A 22,514-nucleotide genomic window follows, 5' to 3' on the forward strand; every position below is an offset into this window, starting at 1 on the left:
GCTGGGGTACATTCTTGACCCTTTAGTCTTTTCTTTTAATTTGCTATTATGGCATCTCCATAACATGTTGCAACAAAGTAAACACAAGCGTGTGCGCATACAGTATCTTAATGCCAGAGCTATGAACTAGATGCACTGTGTCTCCAAGGCAACCTAAATTGGTCTCAGCAGGTATGTGGGCATCATGGTTTTTGCTGAGGACAGAGTGAGCAAGTGAGAATGAAAAACAGGGAGAGGGAAGAAAGCATGTGTGTCGGGGGTGGGGGGCAGTGTGGAAAGGAGTGGAAGGCAGGAGATAAGGCTTTGTGAGGGAGAGCAGGAGATGAGAGGTAAAGCTACAGGTTGAATGTGATTAGTAGAAAGCAGCTGCAGGAGGAGGAGGTTAAGGATGAAGGGGGCTGGGGTTGCAGGGTGTGAGTGGGGAAGGCAGTGACAGTGATTGGGAACTAGCATGCTGCTTATTGCATGCCACAGAGAATACACTCAGTAACCAGTCTGCAGGATCTGTGCTTGTGTGCGCATTGCAGAAAAAGCTATTAAGCAATACCAGCACAGGCTGAGCTAACTAAATTACATCTCCAAAAAGGCAAGATTAAACTTTAGGCTAAATGCTCGTACACACACACACACACACACACACACACACACACCCTGAGACACACAGACACACTCTAGTCAATGTAAATGAGTGTTAGTGTCTAGATGGCAGAAGGGGTCCAAGAACACAGACGGCCCGTGGGTGAGATGACGCAGACACCTCACCCACACACACAGACACACACATGCTCTGATAACACGTATATCTAAATATACACATGTACAAAGTCTGTTTCTCAGATTTGTCATATAACTGACTGAAGTGATGGAAAGCAGAGTGTGTCTTTGTGTATGTGCGTTCTGTGTTTGTCACAGCTTTCACCTGCATGTGCGTGTTAGGCTGCTCCTTAAGGTGTTGATTGGGGGATGCGTGGATGTATGTGAGCTGAAGTGCGACTTGGGTGTGTTCTGCATGCATCCTTTTCTCAGTCCCAGCAGCATCTCTTATTCCCCTCCTGTCCTGTCTGACTCTTTCTCCATTTCCCGTGTCCATCACAGAGATGTCACACAAACCTCTACAGGAAACTGAATGGTTGTTTGTTTGTTTTTAGGTTGGTTTCTCAGTGGCTTTTGCAGGATTTCTACTCCCACAGATCTACAGGGCAAGGGGATTCGAAAGTTAGGATTAATAAAAACATTGCTGAGATGCTACAGCTAGCACTTATCCCTAAAAACACCTTCTGTTACTTGTTTCCAAAAATAACAGAAAGTACAATACAACTGCAGTTTTATTGTACTATATATATTCTATCAATACAAAGTAGTTTTGGTGACAATGAAGTCACTTTTTTAGTATGATAATACATCTTGCCACAGAGCAAAGAGTTTGAGAGGTTTTATTTATAAAAAACAAATCAATTCAGTGAATCAGTCCCAGTCAAAACTTATGGTGGAAATTGAGGGGGAAGAAAAGATTTATGACGGGTTCCATCCTGTAAAGCGGATCTGTCTTCTGCTGTTCGAGAAATGTGAACCCATCTGCATGGAGATGGTTTTTTTTGAGTCAGTGTAGTCCATGCCTCAAATAATTTAGGCCATTATAAAAGCCAGGTTTGCTATGTTTCATGAATCCAGAACGCTCATCTGTTAAACTAAAATACTTTTAACTTGTTTTGATTTGGTAAAACTTGCATGCCACTAAAGTGAAAGAACGATCCAAGTGTGGTGATTGTAGAAGTTTCTTTTTCTGTTTGCCAGCAGTTGTTTTGTGTCGGTGTCCACATGTGTGACAGCAGACAAGAGATTGCAGTACATATTGTAAATGCCAAAAGATATACATGTGTATTTGTTTTATGTCACTAAGTATGTGGAGTCTGGGCCTTATTTGGACCCTTGTAAATGACAAAAGTCACTGAATGCATGAGGGCATGAAGTCTTCACGTTCCACTCCAACAAAAACGTATCTGAATCAAGAAATGACCTGAACTTTGTCACACAGTTACTGTGGGATATGACCCCTTGTTTCAGTTATTGAAGAATTTATACAATTTGTGTGTGTGTGGTTTTTCTTTCTTTCTTTTTTTCTTTAAAAATAAATATTTCTCATATGTCATGGATTAAATAAAGATCAGTAGGTGGCCTGTATAGATGGATAAAGGAAGTAAACGCTGCTCTGACGATTCTATCGAATTTTTTAACCTTTATTTGATGAAAGACAAACATGTTTGCAATCTAAGGAATAACAGTCATTCTTCTTTATTTGTTCCATATTGACAGATCACCAGAAGTCAATGGAGGGCAGATGTAATAAGAGATATGAAGGATAGAGAACCATGGCCTAACATGTCAGGTTTTAAATTAAATAAAGGTTGGGGAATTCATGTCCATGCAGAAATATTAAAAAAAGTTGAATGCGATAAAGGTCAACCATTAAAATAAAAAAAGTCCAAGTATTTGGAGTGTTACATGAACATTTGTTCTACATGCTGAAGCGTAAAAAGGACCCAGTGCACCCAAGTGTCTTTCCCCTGCAGAGGAGAAATGGGGAACAGAGGACAGGTTTGGAAAAAGGGTGGCGGGGGAGATGTGGCGTGAACAAGAGGCTGTATGAATTATGGTGTGTGCGTGAACATCCTAATGAGTCACTGTCAAACTAATGTTTGGTTCCAGCAATTAGTCATAATTACTAGAAGTGTATGCATGGCTCACACTGAGGATTATACAGTATATTAGCCGTGAATTTCAGTTTCCCGTTGCTTCTAGGTAAGTAAAGCGGATGTGATTGTGCCTCATAACCTGCCTTGTGTGTGCTTTGTGTTTTGGCTTCTTAGTGCCTCTGTTTCAGTGACATTTCTGTTGTGCATTTAATATTCATTGATCAGTGTAGTCTCATTTGTCTTTATCATCTCGCCACGTTGTGTATGAAATCGTATTCTGGACACGGGTTGAATGTGACGTTGTAACCTCTGCTATACATGGCTGCCAGTGGTAACAGTGACAGATTTATTCTCATCCCATGTAACATTTCCAACATGTGGCTTCCACGTCTCAGCTAGCTGAGTTTCCATCCCAGTTTTTTATTTAAAAAGGAAATGGTTTTCAGATCTAAAAACTCAAGTCAATGCAAAGAAGTCGAAGATTACTCTTTGGTTTTCTTTACCTTTCACTGTCATAAAAGGTATTTGTTATTAAGTTGCACCACAAAGACAAAAGTCTATTCAGAATAGAACATCTCATTTGTCTAGAATTTAAGATGTCTGCCCATGAATTGACTTTTCACAAGTTTGAAAACCTTACAGCCTTGAAATCTAATTAAAGAATTTATCAGAAGCGCATGTCTCCATGAGCAATCTAACGTGCAAACAGTTTCTCATGGAGCCCCTGAAGAAGTGGTCCTCTATTTTATATTTTCATAGTTTTACGAAGAAAAATTCTAAATTGTGTCAAAAAGCAATTCACCTACTTCAAAAGACAGTGTTTCCCATGGCTTGCTTGTTGCTGGACTCTGGCTGGACTTTATATGGATCTTAAATTTAGGAAACTGATGAACTTTTGCCTTTTTGTTTTTTTTAGATTTGTTTTTTTTTAAATCACTCACCACTAAAGTGTTGTAGCATTTAGGATGAAGTAGTTTTCTGAGCAGACAGCATGTTTACTGGTGCTCAATATTTCAGAAACTGTTGGATGGAAACACAGCTATTATTGGCTAATTTTGAAAAGATTCTGTTTGCCCCGTCCAAGTGTTAGTGCCAATCTCTGGGTGATGTAGTCCTAACATGTTACCTTGTTTCCTGCCGTCCCTCTAGTCTGCACGGTTCGCTGTCAGAAGTTCCTGATCTCGCGTGTCGGCGAGGACTGGATCTTCCTCATCCTGCTGGGACTCCTCATGGCCCTGGTCAGCTGGGTGGTGGACTTCTGCATCGCCATCTGCCTACAAGGTAAGCAAGCAAGGGACTGCATTTTTCACCTGTGGGTTTGAGAATGGAGAGTGCCAATAGTAACACAAGCAAATAATGTACAGACTGTTTTATATTGGGATTAGAGTGGGAAGAGAGAGAAGTTAGTGGGAAGGGGGAGGTGGTAAAGGGGTGAGATAGCAGAGATGGGAAAATATATTGAGTCTATATTTTCAGATAACACTTTTACCCATGTGTACAAACATGAAGTGTAAACGAAGGGAAAATAAGAATTTGAACTAGCATGATATAAGGAATTAGTCAATTAAGTGCTTTAGAAATGGAGAAAATAAATTATTTCCATATGGCAAAAATAAAGCCTCACTCAACTTATATTCTGGTGTAATTCTCCCATCCATTTTTTTTTAATGCCAAATTTTTCCCAAGGAAATGTAATCAGGAGAAAGACCTTTAGATGTACCAGTGGTTGGGAAGATTTTAAATTCAGGAAGGTGCCATTTGATAAATGCCTGGTAGAGAATGGCAATAAATGGTACTTAAGGGGCTGAAAATAATGGGGGGGAAAAAAAAAGCTTTAAAACACCTGATGACTTGGTGCTGGACCTTCTTCCAGTTGGACAGCAAGTTTTGCTTAATTAACAGCATAACTTGCAGAACTGTTTGGTGGAAGCTGTGGGAGTTCTAGGTGGTTCTGCAAGTAAATCAGGCCGAAATCAGCAGCCTCTCCAGTTAGTCTTTTATCCTGCTATTTGAGATCAGCTCCACCACATTAGAGAGCAGTTGTCAATTTAGTCTTTGTTCAGCTCTACACCTTTGTGGAGTTTATGCAGCAGAACTGCAGTCGGCGTTTAAAGCAGAACAAGGACATCTCCAACCGGCTGTAGACCACAACAGTGGACTGCAAGACAACAGACTTTTTGGAGAGGCAGCTCAAGGACCGCCGAAACGGTGACCTGGTTATTCCTCCAAGGAAATGGAAAAACACAACAGGAAGGGCTATAAAAATTAAAATAAGAGTATATTACTTTTTCAATGTGACAGGGTTCTGCTTTATATAGATGGAGACAAATACAAGACATTAAGCTTTTTTTCTTGTGATGAGTTTTGCAGAGTGAAACTCTTTCCAGAGCTTTATCCAGACATCTGCATAATGTGGTAATTAATTAGGAATGGTTTTATTGATCTGTCCCTACAGGACCTTGTAAATAGAAAGATTTTACTGAGGATTGAGCCCTGTTGGAAACGAATGCAGATGATAATAATGTGCAGCTTGTGATGTGTGAAACGTCTTTAGAGGAGTAAAACCAAGGAGGTGTAGCAGGCAAAAGTTTGGGGGTAAGAGAGAAGTGAGTAAAAAAAAAAAAAAAAAAAAAAAAAAAGGAAGCCGAGAGAGTGGTGGAGGGATAACTGGGGATTCAAGGTTGATCAAAGGATGGCAGCAAGGATGAATGGAAGGCCTCTTATGACATCTATCATCAAACATGGAGGTAGATTTAGAAACAGAGAAAAAAGATGACGAGGGTGAGGGATTAATCACTAAGTAAACAGTACAGTCCAGGAAGAGGAAGGAAGACACTTTAAAACGATTGAAGAAAGTTGCGAGAGCTGATCAGAAACCTCACAGGACTGCATCTAATTCAAATGGATTTCTCAAAGTGTGTGTGTGTGTGTGTGTGTGTGTGTGTGTGTGTGTGTGTGTGTGTGTGTGTGTGTGTGTGTGTGTGTGTGTGTGTGTGTGTGTGTGTGTGTGTGTCACTCTCAAGAGGATGCTAACCTAGTCTTGTCAATTCCAGTTATGCTGTACAGTTCTTGTAATTGGATCCAGAACATGACTAACTACCTGTCCTGTGCAGAGAAAAACCACACAGCTACGCATCTTTCATGTCTTTAAAAATATTTATACAGCCGCTCTCCTGGTTGTGCATTGACTGTGGGCTTGTGTGTGTTCATCAGTTTGTTCTTGTGAAGTTTTATCTTTGACTGTATTCGAAATGAACACATTGTTTCCTGTGGAGTGTGTCTGCAATGCTGTATTCAGTGGATGGTGGCTTTACACGTCTGTCCTGGTTTGTGTCCACAGCACAGAAGTGGATGTACGGTGGTCTGGACAGTAATGTGTTCCTGCAGTACCTGGCCTGGGTCACCTACCCCGTTGTCCTCATCACCTTTTCCGCAGGCTTCACTCAGATCCTTGCTCCACAGGCTGTTGGTATGATACGTATAAAATAATACTGGTTTGCTAACCACTTGCATTTAACCAATTTAGACCTTGTGAGTGAGTATCCACAAAATAATCAATTAATTTTGCAGGGCCAAAAATAAACAACAGCAAGGATTTTAAATCAAACAGTCAATGTGGCTGAAGTGCAGACTATAAGATTTAAATCAAGGGAGTGAATGTATTGCATTCATTTTTATAAACACCATTGTTTAGAATGTCAAAAGTAATTGGGCAAGTGACTATCAAAGACTTTCATTGCCAGGCGAGGCCTGTTCACTTGTTATTCCATGACAAAAGATCCAGGGTGTTAAACCTGTGTTTTGAAGCTGTTCACTGGAAATCTGAATATGAGATACAAAGAAATGTTGATGCAAGTGAAGGCTATCACTAGGGTGAAAAACCAAAAGGTGAGATGGAACTATTTTAGTCCACATGTGGGTCAAATCTGAACTAGAATGATATAGTGATTGACAACAAATACTAGAAATTTAATGATAGCGACACAATATCACCAGTAGTTTTACTAAAAAAACATTCCTTCAAAACACAGTGTACTACCCCTACTACATAAATAATGGTATAAGCATGTTGTGATTTGATAGACTGAACATTAGTGACTGTTGCTAACATAATAGTCTGATAATAATGGTCAGGCTATAATTGGCACCCAAATTCATACAAGTTGCAGCTTTAGAAGTTGTGCCCTCTTATAGGATGGAACATGGTGAGATCTTTTTTTGTGTGAGGTAGAAAAAACACAGATGTGATGTCATGCACTGATCAGAATTTATTGGATCAAAATCTTGTTCATCTTAATTAATATGATTATTAAATTCTTATCAAATAGTTGGATTTCTTCTTAGAGATTTAGTTGTGAATGATAACAGCTTGAAAAATGATGTTCGATTTAAAACAATCAGCTATACGTGCCCACTGTTGTCCTATTACAGGTTCAGGTATTCCAGAAATGAAGACCATCCTGCGTGGAGTCGTCCTAAAAGAATACCTCACCTTCAAAACTTTTGTGGCCAAAGTCATCGGCCTCACCTGTGCCCTGGGCAGTGGCATGCCATTAGGCAAAGAGGTAAAACAAATCTGCTTCACTCACTCTAAATGTACATGTACTGCATGGTGTGTACATACAAATGAATACAAGTAGCTTTCTGAATGGGAATATGCTTTTGAGCTTTTGTGTCTGCCTGCATTAACAATACTAACAGAGAAGTTGAGAATAAGGACTTTGTACTTTAAAGCAGCGGTCCCCTACCTTTTTTGCGTCACGGACCAGTTTATGCCCGACAATATTTTCACGGACCGGCCTTTAAGGTGTCGCGGATAAATACAACAAAATAAAACCAGTACCGGCACTGAAAAGAAGATTTATTCATAACACACGTGAAGACCCAGGAAAACCAAGTTAACGATAAAAACGATAACAAAATAACGCTGAAAACCGATAAAAACCCTGAAAACCATACATTTCACACTTGAGCCTCAAGTCTTGCAGCCCGGTACCAAACGACTCATGGACCGGTACCGGTCCGAGGCCCGGGGGTTGGGGACCTCTGCTTTAAAGGCTCCTAGCTAAGCTAACATTTTAATTTAAAAAATAGGCCATTTTAAAACATTTCTATACCTACTTAGGCAAATTATAAGGTGGAATAAAAAATAAAAGGTGGAATACATTTTTACTTCTAAAAGGTAAAACAATATCTCATTAATCTGGCCGAGATTGTAGTTACTGGTAGTTTACTAAACTGGGCTAGTTAGCTTTTAGCAAGACTATTCTGTCTGGTGTTAGGTTTCTCTCCAATATAATTTTGGTATTGGCTTTACTTTTGTTTGTTGTTTCAGTTGTATAACAAATTAATTCTTAAGGGTTTAGAGCAAAATTGAGCTTTCTATTTCTATAAACTGGAAAAAGTAAGTTGTTAACTATTGCTTTAACTATGGTCAGTTATCACTTTAGCTGTTGATAATTTATAGACTAAAAGTCTTACCTTAAGAGTTCAGAGAAGTACTAATAATATTCTGCATGAGGAAAAACCTGCTCTCGTTGGAAATTCCATGCTATTACAGTTTCTGTAGGTTGTTACTATTGTTTTGTGGAACTGGTCATACAGCATTGTGTAAAAGTCTTGAGCTACCTCTCATTTCTTTATATTTTGCTTCCAAGGAGCTAAACATTCTTATAATTTTTAAAGTGGTCATAAGCAATAGTTCTCTAGCTTTCTGACGATCTTTCAAATATTATCTTTGGAAATTCGCTGGTTTTTCACTCATTTTCTTTCCAGTCCTGATAATGGACTATTTTCATAGGAATATTTTTTTTGATTGCTAAGCTGCTGACTTATGAATCATTCAATAAAAAAAAATGCTCTTAACCCAAGGGATAAACTAGTGTTCTGTCTACACATAACAGACATGACATAACTGTATGTGTGTGTTGGCACTTTATTACTAGTAGCCTGCCACAAAAACATTTAATTTGTTCCCATTTCTTTAGTCGAATCTATGAAAAATGCCAAAGGTAACACAGTTTGTCAGACATAAAATATAATTTTTGCTCCAGGTAATTTCTAAAGCATGGTGTGCAGTGTGTCCTTAAAAAATTGGTGAAGGACAAAAGAAATGGCAGGCCTAACAAAACTACCTGATAAACAGTATCTGAAAGTCATGTCTTAAGACATAGGAAAAAATCCTCTGACACAGGACCTGAGAGATGCATCTGGCCCTTCAATTGATCCAACTAACATTCACTGAAGCCTCATCTGAAGTGGTCTCAGTAGAAGAGTGGCAGTCAAGAGGCTATTCTTAAAGAAGGGAAACAGAGAGAAAAGGCTGACATATGCCAGATTTAGCAAGAACTTAACTGAAAGTCAGTGGTAATTGGTCTGTTATGGTTAGGGGCTGCATTGCAGCCAGTGATCTTGGGGATTTTGACATTTGGTGGAGTCCTCACAGCTTATACCTCAACATTATTGAAGCAGTGAGGGATCATCTTCAGAGAGAGTGAAATAAAAGTCACCCAGCATTTAAAGAAGAGCTTTGATTGTCATTCAAGAAGCCTGGAGAACTATTCCTGAAGACCGCTTAAAGAAATGACAAGAAAGCTTGGTGGACAAATACATGTATTATATGTATGTTTGCACAGAGTGAAGACTAACAGTTTCTAGTAAGATAGGTTAAGATGTCAAATTTGTTTTGAACAGAAGTACAGTTAGTATGTTTTTTTTTGTAGGACAGAAACAGACAGCCATGTCTTTATCGCTACCTTTATGAGACACAATCTAGTTTCTCTTTTTACTTTTCAGCGAAACCCAAGCGCTGACCCACATTCTGCTTTTGATGTTTACTAGCACAGTTTCAGTGATTCACAGCATTAAACCTTTGTGTTGTGATACAGAGCCTTCGCTAGCAGCTGGGCCCTTTCAGCTTTGAATGCCGGCTTTTACAACATTCAAAATAAACATTAAGCATCGCTTCAGAAGACGAGCTTCCACTCAAATCATTACTGGTTGTCAGAAACCCACGTAGGTCACAGTAAGGTGTCTGAACAGTGGTAGGATGTGTTGTGAAACGACTTGCCTTAAATCTCTCTGTATATTCACATACTACAGCACATGAACCTTTGACTGCTCATTCACATCCCTGCATCATCCCTTGGGTTCAGGTAACGGAAAGTAGGAAGGTACAGGGATGTTTTCTGATCCAGCTGGGAGAGAGAAGACTGTTTTTCTGGGAATATTTACATCCCTTTACTTCACGATGCAGATGTTGTTTATATCGCTGAGTATTTTTCAGGTTTTTTGTAGCAAAAACAGATCAGGTGTCAACTCAGCTTTTTGGAAATGCATTTGGTTAACTTTTTGTTTGTTTTGTTTTAAATGCTCTGGTACTTCTTCGTGAAGCACTTTGTGATCTTTGTCTTGAAAGGTGCTATAGAAATAAAATTTTACTTACTTACGATTTTTCCTACACCTACAAAAGACAGCCTTGCCTGAAGACATTCTTGCAGGAAAACACTGTTTCCTAACACTTGTGCACACAAACAGCCCTCAGGCCCTTCTGGTTACACAGCACTGCAGCAACACCCAGCGTTTAGATTCAGAGCAGGCCTCTCGCTGCCTTTTAAATTGAGCATCACTTTTCTGCTGCTCTCACTTTTAATCCTGTTAGTTCCACTTTGAACCTCATACTCTGAATGTTAATATTCCCGCTGACTTTCTCCCTGTTGATGTGTTTTCAAAGAGTTGTGTTGTCTTGTGTGACTGACTCACAATAAACAGGAGCCCAGAGTGCTCCTTAATTTGTAATTTTTTTTTTAACCTGATTTCTGTCTGCGTTATTCCTCCTGTCAGGGTCCCTTTGTGCACATCGCCAGTCTGTGTGCAGCTCTCCTCAGCAAGTTTATGTCTCTGTTTGGAGGAATCTATGAGGTAAGGCTAACACTTATTAATATAACACAAAAAAGTCATCTTTTATATAATCTTAAACATCCACTGTTACTTTATTGTAATCATTTTAATATTTTACCTTTATTTTCAAGCTAAAATCTCACATTGTTGGTCTGAACTGTCCTGATGCCATAATCCAGATGTGATCTTGATATTCCCATTAAAGCTTTAGCTGGGATTCTCCTTTCGGGCTGTATGCATACCCTACCTTACTGGTGAATGTACTCAGCAGTTAAGCCAAGCCAAAAAGCACTACATATTCACTTTATATGATATTTATTATTGACTTTTTACATTAGTTGGTTGCACATGGAAAAAAAAAAGGTATGAGGGTAGTTCACCATTCTCATAAATATTGTGGGAAAATTGTATACTTACGCATCATATGATCTCATCGTTGCTGGCAAAGACTCCAGTTTAATGCTCTTTGAAGAACAGACTGTATGCCGTCAAACACCGATCATCTCCAGTCTCCAGTACCATTTGTGAACAGCACTGAGACTCCGATAGACATCAGAAAGGGGTTTTTGTTGAATGTTGTTAAAGTTCAGAGCCACAGTCTGGGCTTTGGCACCAACATACCCGAATTAGTGATGTGCTGAGGGTTTCCTCTTTGACTTTCATGAGGCGTACAACCAAATCAGTGGCTGGAAATGTGAGTAAGTAAATTGTCTGAAAGGATCTTCCAACACTGTCCTTATGTTGGATTAAAAATATCAGCTCCATAGCCTGAAACTATACTTAGTTGTGTGCTGGAGCACTGGATTTCAGCATTGGCAATCAAAAACATTCGCTTACCTTCCTAATGCAGGACTTGCAGCCATTTGCGTGTGTATTAGTCCACGTAAACCAGCAACACACAGCTCGACATTGATTCCCTGTGTGGTTGAAAACTAAACGATAAACAGAAAACAGAAGCACAAAAAAATCAAAGATAAAAAACAACAACAGCATGAAAAGCACAGCCTGGTGGCCCACCTTCGGGAACGAAAACCAAGTTTTTAGTGGGCACATCCCGTTTCAGTTCTTTTATGTTAACTTCACTCATTTCCACGACTGAATGAACGATCAAAAGTGGCACAAGCAGTAGTCCACAGACTGGTTGTCTGTGTCACTGCCCCCTGGTGATAGTAAACAGCTACAATGTTTGTCATTTGGTGTTGTTTCTTGGATTGGATGAACTGTTGTCTCAGCACAGAACATGAGACCAGGAGTGATGCTTAATTTTCTGCTGTGGCTGACAGGGTGAAGGTGGGTTACAAAGCCGCTTGCAGGATGGTTGCACCTGTGGGCTGGCTAAATCAGTTTTAATGTCTTTCCCAATGTAAGAATTGCCATTTGGATGTTTAGAAGAGTATCAAATGGCACAGGCAATGAGCTCACTGGCCATGATTGTGGCTGAGCCTGCCTGAACCAATGCTATGACTGATGGTCAGTAAAAGCTTATTTTTAGAAGATCAAAGGCATATTTATGTGCAGGAATGTTGCAAACTGTTTAATCAGTTTTCCCTCAATTTGTTTGATTGACGTGTTTGAATGGTGGGGCGCTGTGGACACCCAAGTTTGTGATTGCGTAGAATTTTCAAATTAATACCATGGTTGCATCTACTGAAAACCTCTGTTAAGTTTAAATCTCAGTGACTGGTGATTGGTAAGAACTTGACGCAGTTTTTAAGCAAAACTGTATCCAAGTTCAAGACCATATTCATTTGTTGTTTTGGTTGTTATTTATTTAAGGCTATTTTTTTAATTTTCACAAGAATTACTAGTTTGCCCAACAATCAGACTATTCCCTGTGAGCAGGCATTTAGTAACTGTGGGGAGGAAAAGCTCCCTTCTAAAGGGAAGAAACCTCCGACAGAACCAGGCGCAGGAAAGGACAGCCATTTGCTGCAACTGGTTGGGGTTGGGGGAGTGAAAATTAAAAAAAAAAAAAAAAGCCAAAGTGATAATTATTGGAGCAGCTTAATTAATTTTTGCAGTATAATTTGCTGTTAATATCCTTTTCCAACCCAGTTTGTGTTTTTGTCACTTTTGCCCAGGGTCAAAGAAGCAATGCTGGAGATTGCTACTGTGTGGTCTTTCAGTGTCAATACACGGGAGCACCTCTTAGAGAGGCCAGGGTTGAAAAAGGGATACTGGAGACCCTCTGAGGGTATTATGTGTTGGTGTGCATCCAAGGCCAACATCTATTTAATTCTAATCTGACAATCCATTCTATACTCAGCTGACCTGTGAAATGTACAAATATATATGATTGTGGAATTTGTATAAAATGTTTCTTATTCTTGAGATTGAAATTGTATTTTCATTTCATTGATAGAACTGTAGTTTAAACATTTGCTATCTAGGTAAAAAACAGAAGTGAAATCAAAATAAAATTTTAGAATAGGCCTGATCAGAATGCCAGATATACACTAGATGAAAAACTCTCTTTTCCAAGTACTTGCTAGAATTGTACCAAATAGACAATAAGCCTTGGTTGCTACTTAACCAAATACATACATACCTGAATTAATTAGCATAGCGTTAGTACATTTTTAATTCCCGAGATTATGAAAACCGATCAAACTGATCAAATGTTTGAACAAAACGTGTGATGTTCACATGAAAGACCACCTTATACAGTGCTTACAGCGGAAATGATGAGGGACAAAATCTGTGCTGGCTGTTATATGAAGAATCTGAAATTTTAAACAAATATGTGGCTGAATTATACAAACATAGTGAAAGTCTTAGTGTACCCCTGTATGTTGGCACAGACCGTGCCCCTGCTGAGCTGCAGCAGAGGATCAGTAACACAAGAGAGAATCTTTTTTTTTTTTCTTTCTTTCTTTTTTTTTTTTTTTTTTAAAAAAAAAAACTAACTTTACAAGATACCCCCTTGATCCGACTTATCCGAAAATTCTGGGGCCGTGTTGCACATAAATAAGCGTATTCCTAAATTTTTACAAAAACTAAAAGATTCAACATTTTTGCACCTGCATCTGTGTTAATGTGGGCACTCAAAGCTAAATAGATATGAAAATATAAATGAACCCCCTTGAAGTTACTATTGTGTTTCTGAAGGAGACCTAATAGATGCATTTCTGGTTAGACGTACCAACTGCTATGACATTAAGATGGAATCAGAAAATTGAAAATTTGAGTTCTAGAGGGGGATTTTAGTTGGAGTTTAGGAATGACAAGCAAACAATAGCGAGTTAGTTTAAAGTATATACATGAATTTCTCATCCAGAACTAAATGCCCACTATATGTGAGTATAGACTCAAAATGCAACTGTATGAATGTAACTTATGCAATCTAGAGTTGGTGGATCTGCAATTAAATTTGTAATTACTGGCACATGGATTTGTGAGATTTAAGTCTATTTACTCTAAGATGCAAATTAATGCATAGTATGTATGGGTCTTTCAGTGTAGGCAGGGAATTTATGGAGGGCAGTTTCAGTTGCTCAGAACGGTTCACAAAAGCAACTTTGCAATATCTTGAGCCAACCCTTGCAAAATCCCCAGGTCAGGGAAAAGTGCAGGAAATAAAACTAAACAAAAGCTAAGAGATTACGAACACAGCGGAAGGAGGGGGTGCTGACATTTCTTTTTTTTTTTTTCTTTTTTTTTTTTCAAGCTGTTTGAGTTTGAAGTAACAAAAAAAGAGAGCAGAAGGCCTGAAAGAAAGGGTAATGATCAAGAGAAATGGGGAAGGAAGAACAAAAAGAATATTTGAGGGTGAAGACCAGAGCTGGAACTTATTTCCAGCAGGGTTGGTGGATTTTTGGGATGCTGAAGCCTGCAGCTTTTTTCTTTTTAATTACTTTTTATGGAGCACATAGGCTCAACATAGATCTATTAGTTGTTAGTTAGTTTCTAACTTTTTGTCCCTCTGTTATTTGGGCAGTTAAAAAGTTCAGGTTTTTTTTTCTTCTTTTGTCTTCAGGAATTGCTCTCTTGCAGCTCATGTATAGTCAACAACCACTTATATCCTGTTTTTTTGAGGTTTGAATCACTTTTATTTGTACACAAATACATCTTTTCATCGTTTCTTCCCAGAAACGTATTCATTGATTGAGATGGAAATTTTGGAAGCGCTAATGAGAATAGGGAGAAGAAGGAAAAAAAAAAAAGTCAGATGGAAATTACGCTGAGTGTGTATCCATTGGGAGAGGAAGCTGGGAGCTGAAGGAAATCAGAAAAACCTTTGACTTTTTGTTTTTCTCGTGAGATGTGAGCATGTCTGTTGGGGGGGTGAAAAGTTGAGAAGTTGAAGAAAGTACAAAACAAAGCTGGTGTACTGGGAAAAGGGTCTACGCTGTAGCCACTATATCCCTACTCCGCATGAACAATACACCATTAAGCTAAAGGTAAACACTGTATTGCCAATACAAATATCAGATAATGTTTTGCTGACCCATCCAGCCACCTGGACCTACTCGCTACATGGACTTTATTGCTCTATAATGATGCCACCCAAAGTCTCTCTTCACACTATATACACGTCAAAGTTCCTGTGATTGCTTTGCCCCGTGTTGTAGTTCATTCTGGTAGATTGTACACTTTTTCAAGATTATTGAGAACTGCTGACCAAATCCTTCTAGCTTTCCCGAGGTCCAGATTAAAGCAAAAAAGGAATCAGGCCTTTGCTGTGGCTGTGCTGTGGAACAAACTGCCCCTTCACATCAGGACCTCCCCAACATCAAAAACCCACTTTCATTCTCTAGCTTTTAAATCGGAATGAGTTCTGTTACTTTTATTTTTTATTTCTTACTCAGGTTTTCTCATTTTGTTTCTTTTGTTAAATTCTTGCCCTATGCTTTTATGTCATTTGATGATTTTAGATGCACAGCACCTTGGTCAACAGCTTTTGTTGTGCTGTAGAAATAAACTTGACTTTGACTTTGTTAGAAAAAGTTGTCATGCAGGCCGGCTAACTTCTTCCAAAATAAGTTTTTGTCCAAAAACGATAAAACTCTCTAAATAAAGTGGACAGAATGCTTTCTAAAATAAGGCCACATATTGTGAATATAAATAAATACACCAGGGGCATGAATACTTAAGGCGGATTTGCACATTTAGACATAATACCCCACAACTGCCTGAACAATTATATTATATCTCTTAGCTAAAAATATAAAGCTCTTTCCTTGGTGTTCCCTATATGTCCTCCTCATACATACAGCCAAGTCTGTGAGCACACCTGGATTCAAACCTTGTATTTACAAAGGGTAGCCATTTAGAGGAAAGCTGGATAATGGGAGATGCTGCAAAAATAGCTGCTTCTTTTTTTCTTTTTCAAGGCCTAGTACAAGATGACAAATAAGAATCAATTTAAGTGTGACTCGTGCAACGCTATCCTAGAAGGAAGAGTCGTGCAGTTGGTGCATAGATTTGACCTTTTGAAATGTCTTTCTGAGAATATATAACACACCGTGCAGCCAAAAGATAGTTTTAATGCTAACTGTTGTGAATAAAAAATGTACTAGAGTCCATTTAAATTCGCATTTCATTATCTGATTTCACTTCAGGTGAAGATGAAAAGTAGTAAAAATGCTCTTTGCTTTTGCGTATGTCCGTATACGTGAAAACAAACAGTTCCGGTCTGTTCTGACTTTTACATCCAGCCAATTTAAATGTAGCAGCAGTAATTAGTTTACAACCGTCATTCAATGCATTCTGCCCCTCCACGCCATTATTTTCCCTCTCGTACCTCTATTTATTTTTCTGTTAAATTTTCCATCTGCCTCTCTTCCTTTATATTAGTCTCTTCTGAAAACCCTATCATGGGCCTCATTAAATAGTCTACCTGTAACCCTCTGTTATTCCATCCTGCTCTCCATCCCTCCAGAGTGTTGTCACGCATTTTATGGCATATTAATGCTGAGTGTGTATTTGCCTGTGTGGATGTGTGAAGAGTCCCTTTGCAGCAGTATCTGGTCCTCTCTAGTGGTTGAAGTACAGTATGCTAATGCAACCTGCAGGCTGTAAAAATTACCTTTCTGTTTCAGAGTGCCATACTTTAAAAAAAAAAACAACAACAGCTTTTTCTTTTTTCTTTTTTGCACTTCATATTTTTCCCATACACATTGAGTGCTCTTGTTTGAATACAGCTGGCATTTGATTAGATATTATAAGATAAAATGCGTTTTACTTGAGCTGTAAATGTCAGCAGAGGAAATGTTGAGTTTAATGTTAAAACACCGGGGACTCGGTTTCTTGAGTCTTGTAGCATCACACAGCGAGTTTAGGCAGTAATGAAAAAGACTCTTGCATTTGTTCTTTGCTAGCTTAACTTGTGTCTCTTACTCCCATGCTTCCTGTAGGAGCCCGGTGTTACAGGGATTAAGGTAATTCAGCTGCAAAATTCCCAGCATGAACATTCCTTCATCCCTACAGCTACAGTCAAACTGATTTACTGAGCTCCATTTGTTACTTATTCCACTATCCAGTCTACAAAACATGCTGTAAGTAGTGCTGTCAGCATTGATCTCGTTAAAATGACGCTAATACCATAACCGCATTAACGCCGCAAATCTCCATTAACGAGTTAGCGCAGATCGCCCCGTGCATGGGGCTGAACGCTAACGCATTAATGCGATAATGCGCTAACGCGTTGACGGCGTGCTGTTTTAACAAGATTAGCGCTGACAGCACTAGTTTTAAGCCTAGAAATAAAGTTTTTTCCCCATTTGTTTCACCTTAAAATTATTAGTCAGGCTCCATTAAAAGATTTTTTTTTTTTATTTCTTATGTAAGCCCATACATACATGCATAACCCACTGTTCAAATACAGTTAAAGACTAAAAGAAAGGAGAAAGAGAAGAGCAAAAACACACTCTCTTTTATTAGCATTTGTAAAGCTTTATCAAAGCCACTGTGTGTACTATTCATACCCAACAATATTTGAGTCTAGTGAAAATGAACTGAGAATTTACTTTATCTGCATTTATTATTTATGATTTATTAGAAATAAAAACAGCAAGTCTGTTCTTCTTTAAGTACTTTAGTGGAACTTTAGTTTTACTTCAGATTTGTCTAGAAGTCGATTGGAGGCCACTTGGTCTGTAATGGCCAAACGGAACACTGTGGATTGGGAAGTGTCCAAGAACACAAAGGTAACTCCAGCAGATTTTTAGAAGTCCTCCAAAAGATGGAGAACTTGCAAAACAGAGGACCATCTTGTATCATCAGTCATGGTAGAGCTGCTCCATAGACCTCTCTCAGTATACAGTAGGGCAAAGGATAGTTCACTCAGAGTACTTTAAGCGAGTCCATTAGGGAGGAGATCATCTGTTCTGACGAGACAATAGTGGAACTGTTTGGGGAGAAGTCCAGGCATAATGTGTAGCGCATCACCGCAGCTGTTATAGTGAAGCATGGCGGTATTGGCATCATGCCTTTGAGTTGCAGGAAGGATGAATGAAGCCAAAACATCTAAAAAACTAATTTCTACTTTATCCTTTTTATGTCTTTGAAAGTAGATTGAATTTGTTTGAATCTACAGGTAAACTGAATTTTATCAGTTTAAAATAAAATCTGTGACAACGGAGATAAGCAGTAACTTTCTGAACTTGGAGTAACTAAGCCTCATGCATGCATGGTTTCTTCTAAATGTTCAAAAAATGTTTGATAGACTGAAAAACGTTTTTTTTCAGTGGGTTTTTTTTTGTGTATGTTTTGGTGGGATAACATGAGAAATGAGACAAACAAAATAAAGACAACAAAAATCTGCATCAGAGAAAGTTGCATGTGCAATCCTGGAATCTGCTCAGAATAATTCACAATTCATAATCCATGCATCCCTACTTGTCATTCACAGAGGAAAATTCTCTGAAGTTTCCTTTGTTTTACTAAATATTAAGCCTTACACGCACCTTCTCGTCCACACCAACTTTTCCACATAAAATATTCTGTTGTGAAAGTAAAACACGCAGTAACTTTCCTTTACCACTGCCATGCTGCTTGAAGGACATCGGTCTCATAGGAATGAAGGTAAATAAGACCAGAAGTGTCAAAAAGAAAGGAAAAAAACCTCCATTCCCATAATGCACCACAGTCCATCCCGCGCTCATGCAGCATGATTGTCCCTTTCCCACTGTCTTTCTGTCTTACGACACAGCTCATTATATGATCCTTCATTAATATTATTACTGTTTAATTTAAAATATAAAAAATGATTTTCATATATCCATGGTATTGTTTTAAAATATTTTTTGACTTTTTTTGTTTTTAAGACATCCAATTTGTTTTGTACTCATTTGAAATTCAATTTTGCTTTGATTTAGGAATATTTTACTTTGCTTGTTAATTGTTGATTATTATTATTGTTGTTGTTGTTGTTGTTGTTATGAGTAGGAGGAGGAGGGGTTTTTTTTGTTTTTTTTTTAGTTGATAAAAAAATTAATTTAAGCAAACCTTTTTCACTTCATCATTATGGAGCATGTATATGGAGGGTGTAGGTGAAACCATTTTGGAATAATGCTGTGACATGACAAAAATGTGGATGCTTTTTTTTTTGCTTAGGTGTCTTATTAAAAGTGTGTCATAGAAAAAATGTAATGAATTGACTCACTTCTTTCCTTTTCGCTTTTGTTGTTGTTGTTGTGGTTGCTGTTGAATGACTGCTGGTGACTGAAATCTAACCACTGTGTGGTTTCAGAATGAGTCGAGGAACATAGAGATGCTGGCAGCAGCCTGTGCTGTGGGAGTTGGTTGCTGTTTCGCTGCCCCCATAGGAGGTGAGTCTAAAGCAAACGTGATGTAGTACCTGAAGCCTGTGGCACTCTGTAATGAGCTAAATGTGTAAGCACTGTATAACTTTTACAATGTGTAACCCACTTAACATATAATGGGCTGCATGTTGCTGAAATGGATGGAGCAATCAGTGCTGTTTCATGGGAGATGTTCTTTTGCGGAGGTATTCTCTTTCTGTACACCCTCATATCATCTCATGTTAAATTTAGAGCCCTGGTACAGCCTTGGAGCACACTACACGCCTTTGTATCAGTGACATAATTTATTTAGCTTCTAGCTGGTTTTTCTTCAGCCTGTGCTTCCACCCCACCATGAATTCATCTTGCTAAGCCTGAGCTAACTGAGGTAAATGACATTTCCAAAAATGGAGATCATGTCTGAATACAGACGCTGGCGAACAAATTCATCTGTGTGTAATGCAAGGAAATGTTGTTGTTACTTGAGTGTTACATGAAGAACTGCATGTCAAGAGAAGTCCATTTCACTTGTTTGTGCATTTTTTAAATGTCAGTGCTCATGCCTTGTGGTGTTTGTGTGTTTAAGGTGTGCTGTTCAGTATTGAAGTAACTTCCACATTCTTTGCTGTGAGGAACTATTGGAGGGGCTTCTTTGCTGCCACTTTCAGTGCCTTCATCTTCAGGGTATTAGCTGTTTGGAACAGAGATGAAGGTAAGACTGATGTGTTCATTGTACTTAGTATAAGACAGTATAAGCACTTTATTAGGAACACTTAGTCCAGCACAATCAAATCCATTTTTGTAGTAGCTAGTGGCATGTTCAGTGTCTTTTGTTTTTGAGGGGCAAAAAAATCAGATAAAAGTCGTATCAAAGCAAGAGTGGCCTTAAAGTTGGTTCAAACAGTGGATAAACTGAGGGGCTTCACCAAGGCTCAGTTTAAGATCGATAAGGAACGAGCTGTGAGTCATGCAGTTAGAATTCAAATATAAGGCTGGAAATGATCAGAGTGAGTCCACTTTAAGGTCCAATGTTTTAGTGGTTTGGAGACGGGGACCAGGTCTGCAAGCGCTGAGCCATCACGTCATGTCTTCACAGCAACTTTTGTGAATTAAGACAGTGAAAAAGCAGCAATAAGATGGAGTCAGTCTGCTATGAATTTGGGATTGAATGGTCCAAATTTTTCAATTTCATGCAGTCTTTTGTGATATAATTTTTTAGCATATAACATACAATATAATAGCAAATAATTTCTAGCATATAACCCTTTTTAAAATATGCTTTAATTGACACTGTAATCCAGAAAAGCAGAAATCAATTTATAAACAAAGATTTATGCTTCCAAAGTGAAACTGTGAAAAATTGCAGGACTTTTAATAAATAAATGTCCAGGTGTTATAAAGGATGTCCAGTTTTGGCGCACCTTGGACACCATATACGAGTAGAATTTCTGCTGTTTTTTTAAACAGCAGAAATGATTTAACTTCATTACCATGCTTAGAAATGCTTGTCTTTTGAATATTTTTGAAGAATTAACCACACATTCCCAGTCAGCGAGCCCTTTCTGTCTTGCACCCTGGTGAGTTTAAATGGCCTCTTGCGATTTAAACTCTGAGGGGCTGTAGCCTAGGCCTCTATTGGCCAATTTGCATGATTGACACCTCTTTTTAATCGGTTGAGCCAATAGAATCACAGTGACATTTTTGTGGTCTTCTTTTGCAGCTTGTCTAGTGAATTTTGGTTGGAGCATGGTGAAACTTGGTGTTTTGGAATGCGTGAGAGAGCCCTGCAAGCAAACTAGCCATTGTTTTCATGGCTACCTGAAGTCTGGAGATTTCTTGGCTCGGTTGTGTGTGTTTAGCGGACTTTTGCGCATTTAAGTAACTGTTCTTTTAATCATTGCTTGTTTTCGCTGCGTTTGGTGGTTGTAGAAATGGTTTATATGAGGATTTAGCTGAGATACTAAGGTTTCTGTGGATGTTGATATTTGCAGGTTTGGCTCTTGGAGTGTTACATACCTCTTGAGCCTGGGGGCAATGGGGTTTTTAATCTGTGTATAAATGAAGCTCTGTCATTATTTTACTAGTTACATGTGTGCAAGTCTAAATAATATTCTGAGTAAAGGACAAAGACTTGCTGCAACACTGGAGGTGCTAAAAATAGAATTTTCATCCTACCAAAACAGTAAACTGAGAAGTTCTCAGTGGCAGGCGTCCAAACTTCTTTGGGATTTCCAGGATCCTGTTAGTGGTTTAGTTTTTCACAGCCTTTTCTCCCACCAGTTGTTTAATGTGGTCAGGTTTTGTGAGGTTTGGAGTTTTGGGGCGATCGTGGTTCAAGAGTTGGGATTTGGCCTTGTAATCGAAAGGTTGCCGGTTCGAGCCCTGGCTTGGACAGTCTCGGTCGTTGTGTCCTTGGGCAAGACACCACCCGTTGCCTATTGGTGGTGGTCAGAGGGCCCGGTGGCGCCAGTGTCTGGCAGCCTCGCCTCTGTCAGTGCACCCCAGGGTGGCTGTGGCTACAATGTAGCTTGCCATCACCAGTATGTGAATGGGTGTGACTGGATGTGTAAAGCGCTTTGGGGTCCTTTAGGACTAGTAAGGCGCTATACAAATACAGGCCATTTACCATTTTTTGGTCATCACCTCCACAGTAAGCTGAAGTTTTCCTTTTTACTCCTTCCATCAGTCAGATCAGTCAGTGGTGCATCAGTAGCTTTAATATATTTTATTTATTGCCCTATATGTGTTTAGAAGACCTGTTTTTAACCTCGCTTAATGACTTTGAGGTCTGTTCAGTGATACAGTGGCTTGTCCTCTCTCTCTTTCTCCAGAGACCATCACAGCTCTGTTTAAAACCCGCTTCCGATTAGACTTTCCCTTTGACCTCCAGGAGCTTCCTGCCTTCGCTGTCATTGGGTAAGTTGGTTAAGATGCTGAAGTTGGTTTCAATTCAATTCAATTTTATTTATATAGCACCAAATCACAACAGCAGTTGCCTAAAGGCGCTTTATATTGCACAGTAGATTGTACAATAATAGATACAGAGAAAAACCCAACAATCATATGACCCCCTATGAGCAAGCACTTTGGCGACAGTGGGAAGAAAAAACTCCCTTTTAACAGAAGAAACCTCCGGCAGAACCAGGCTCAGGGAGGAGCAGGGCCATCTGATGTGACC

At 38.9% G+C, this 22,514-nt stretch overlaps 1 protein-coding gene across 1 annotated transcript in view; it reads left to right on the top strand.

The window, feature by feature from the left end:
• Positions 1-22,514, top strand: part of LOC146653510 (chloride channel protein 2-like) — a 175,654-nt gene that overhangs the window by 80,086 nt on the left and 73,054 nt on the right. Inside the window, exons 3-9 of the mRNA XM_085379842.1 lie at positions 3,843-3,974; positions 6,034-6,162; positions 7,125-7,258; positions 10,536-10,613; positions 19,285-19,363; positions 19,923-20,048; positions 22,168-22,252. Of these exons, the coding sequence (XP_085235968.1) occupies positions 3,843-3,974; positions 6,034-6,162; positions 7,125-7,258; positions 10,536-10,613; positions 19,285-19,363; positions 19,923-20,048; positions 22,168-22,252 (763 nt within the window). The remainder of the gene's footprint in view (positions 1-3,842; positions 3,975-6,033; positions 6,163-7,124; positions 7,259-10,535; positions 10,614-19,284; positions 19,364-19,922; positions 20,049-22,167; positions 22,253-22,514) is intronic.

This window comes from Rhamphochromis longiceps, linkage group LG14 (assembly GCF_057381845.1).
Source record: "Rhamphochromis longiceps isolate RC_006_pf linkage group LG14, R_longiceps_female_GT1.1, whole genome shotgun sequence".
Taxonomy (NCBI): domain Eukaryota; kingdom Metazoa; phylum Chordata; class Actinopteri; order Cichliformes; family Cichlidae; genus Rhamphochromis; species Rhamphochromis longiceps.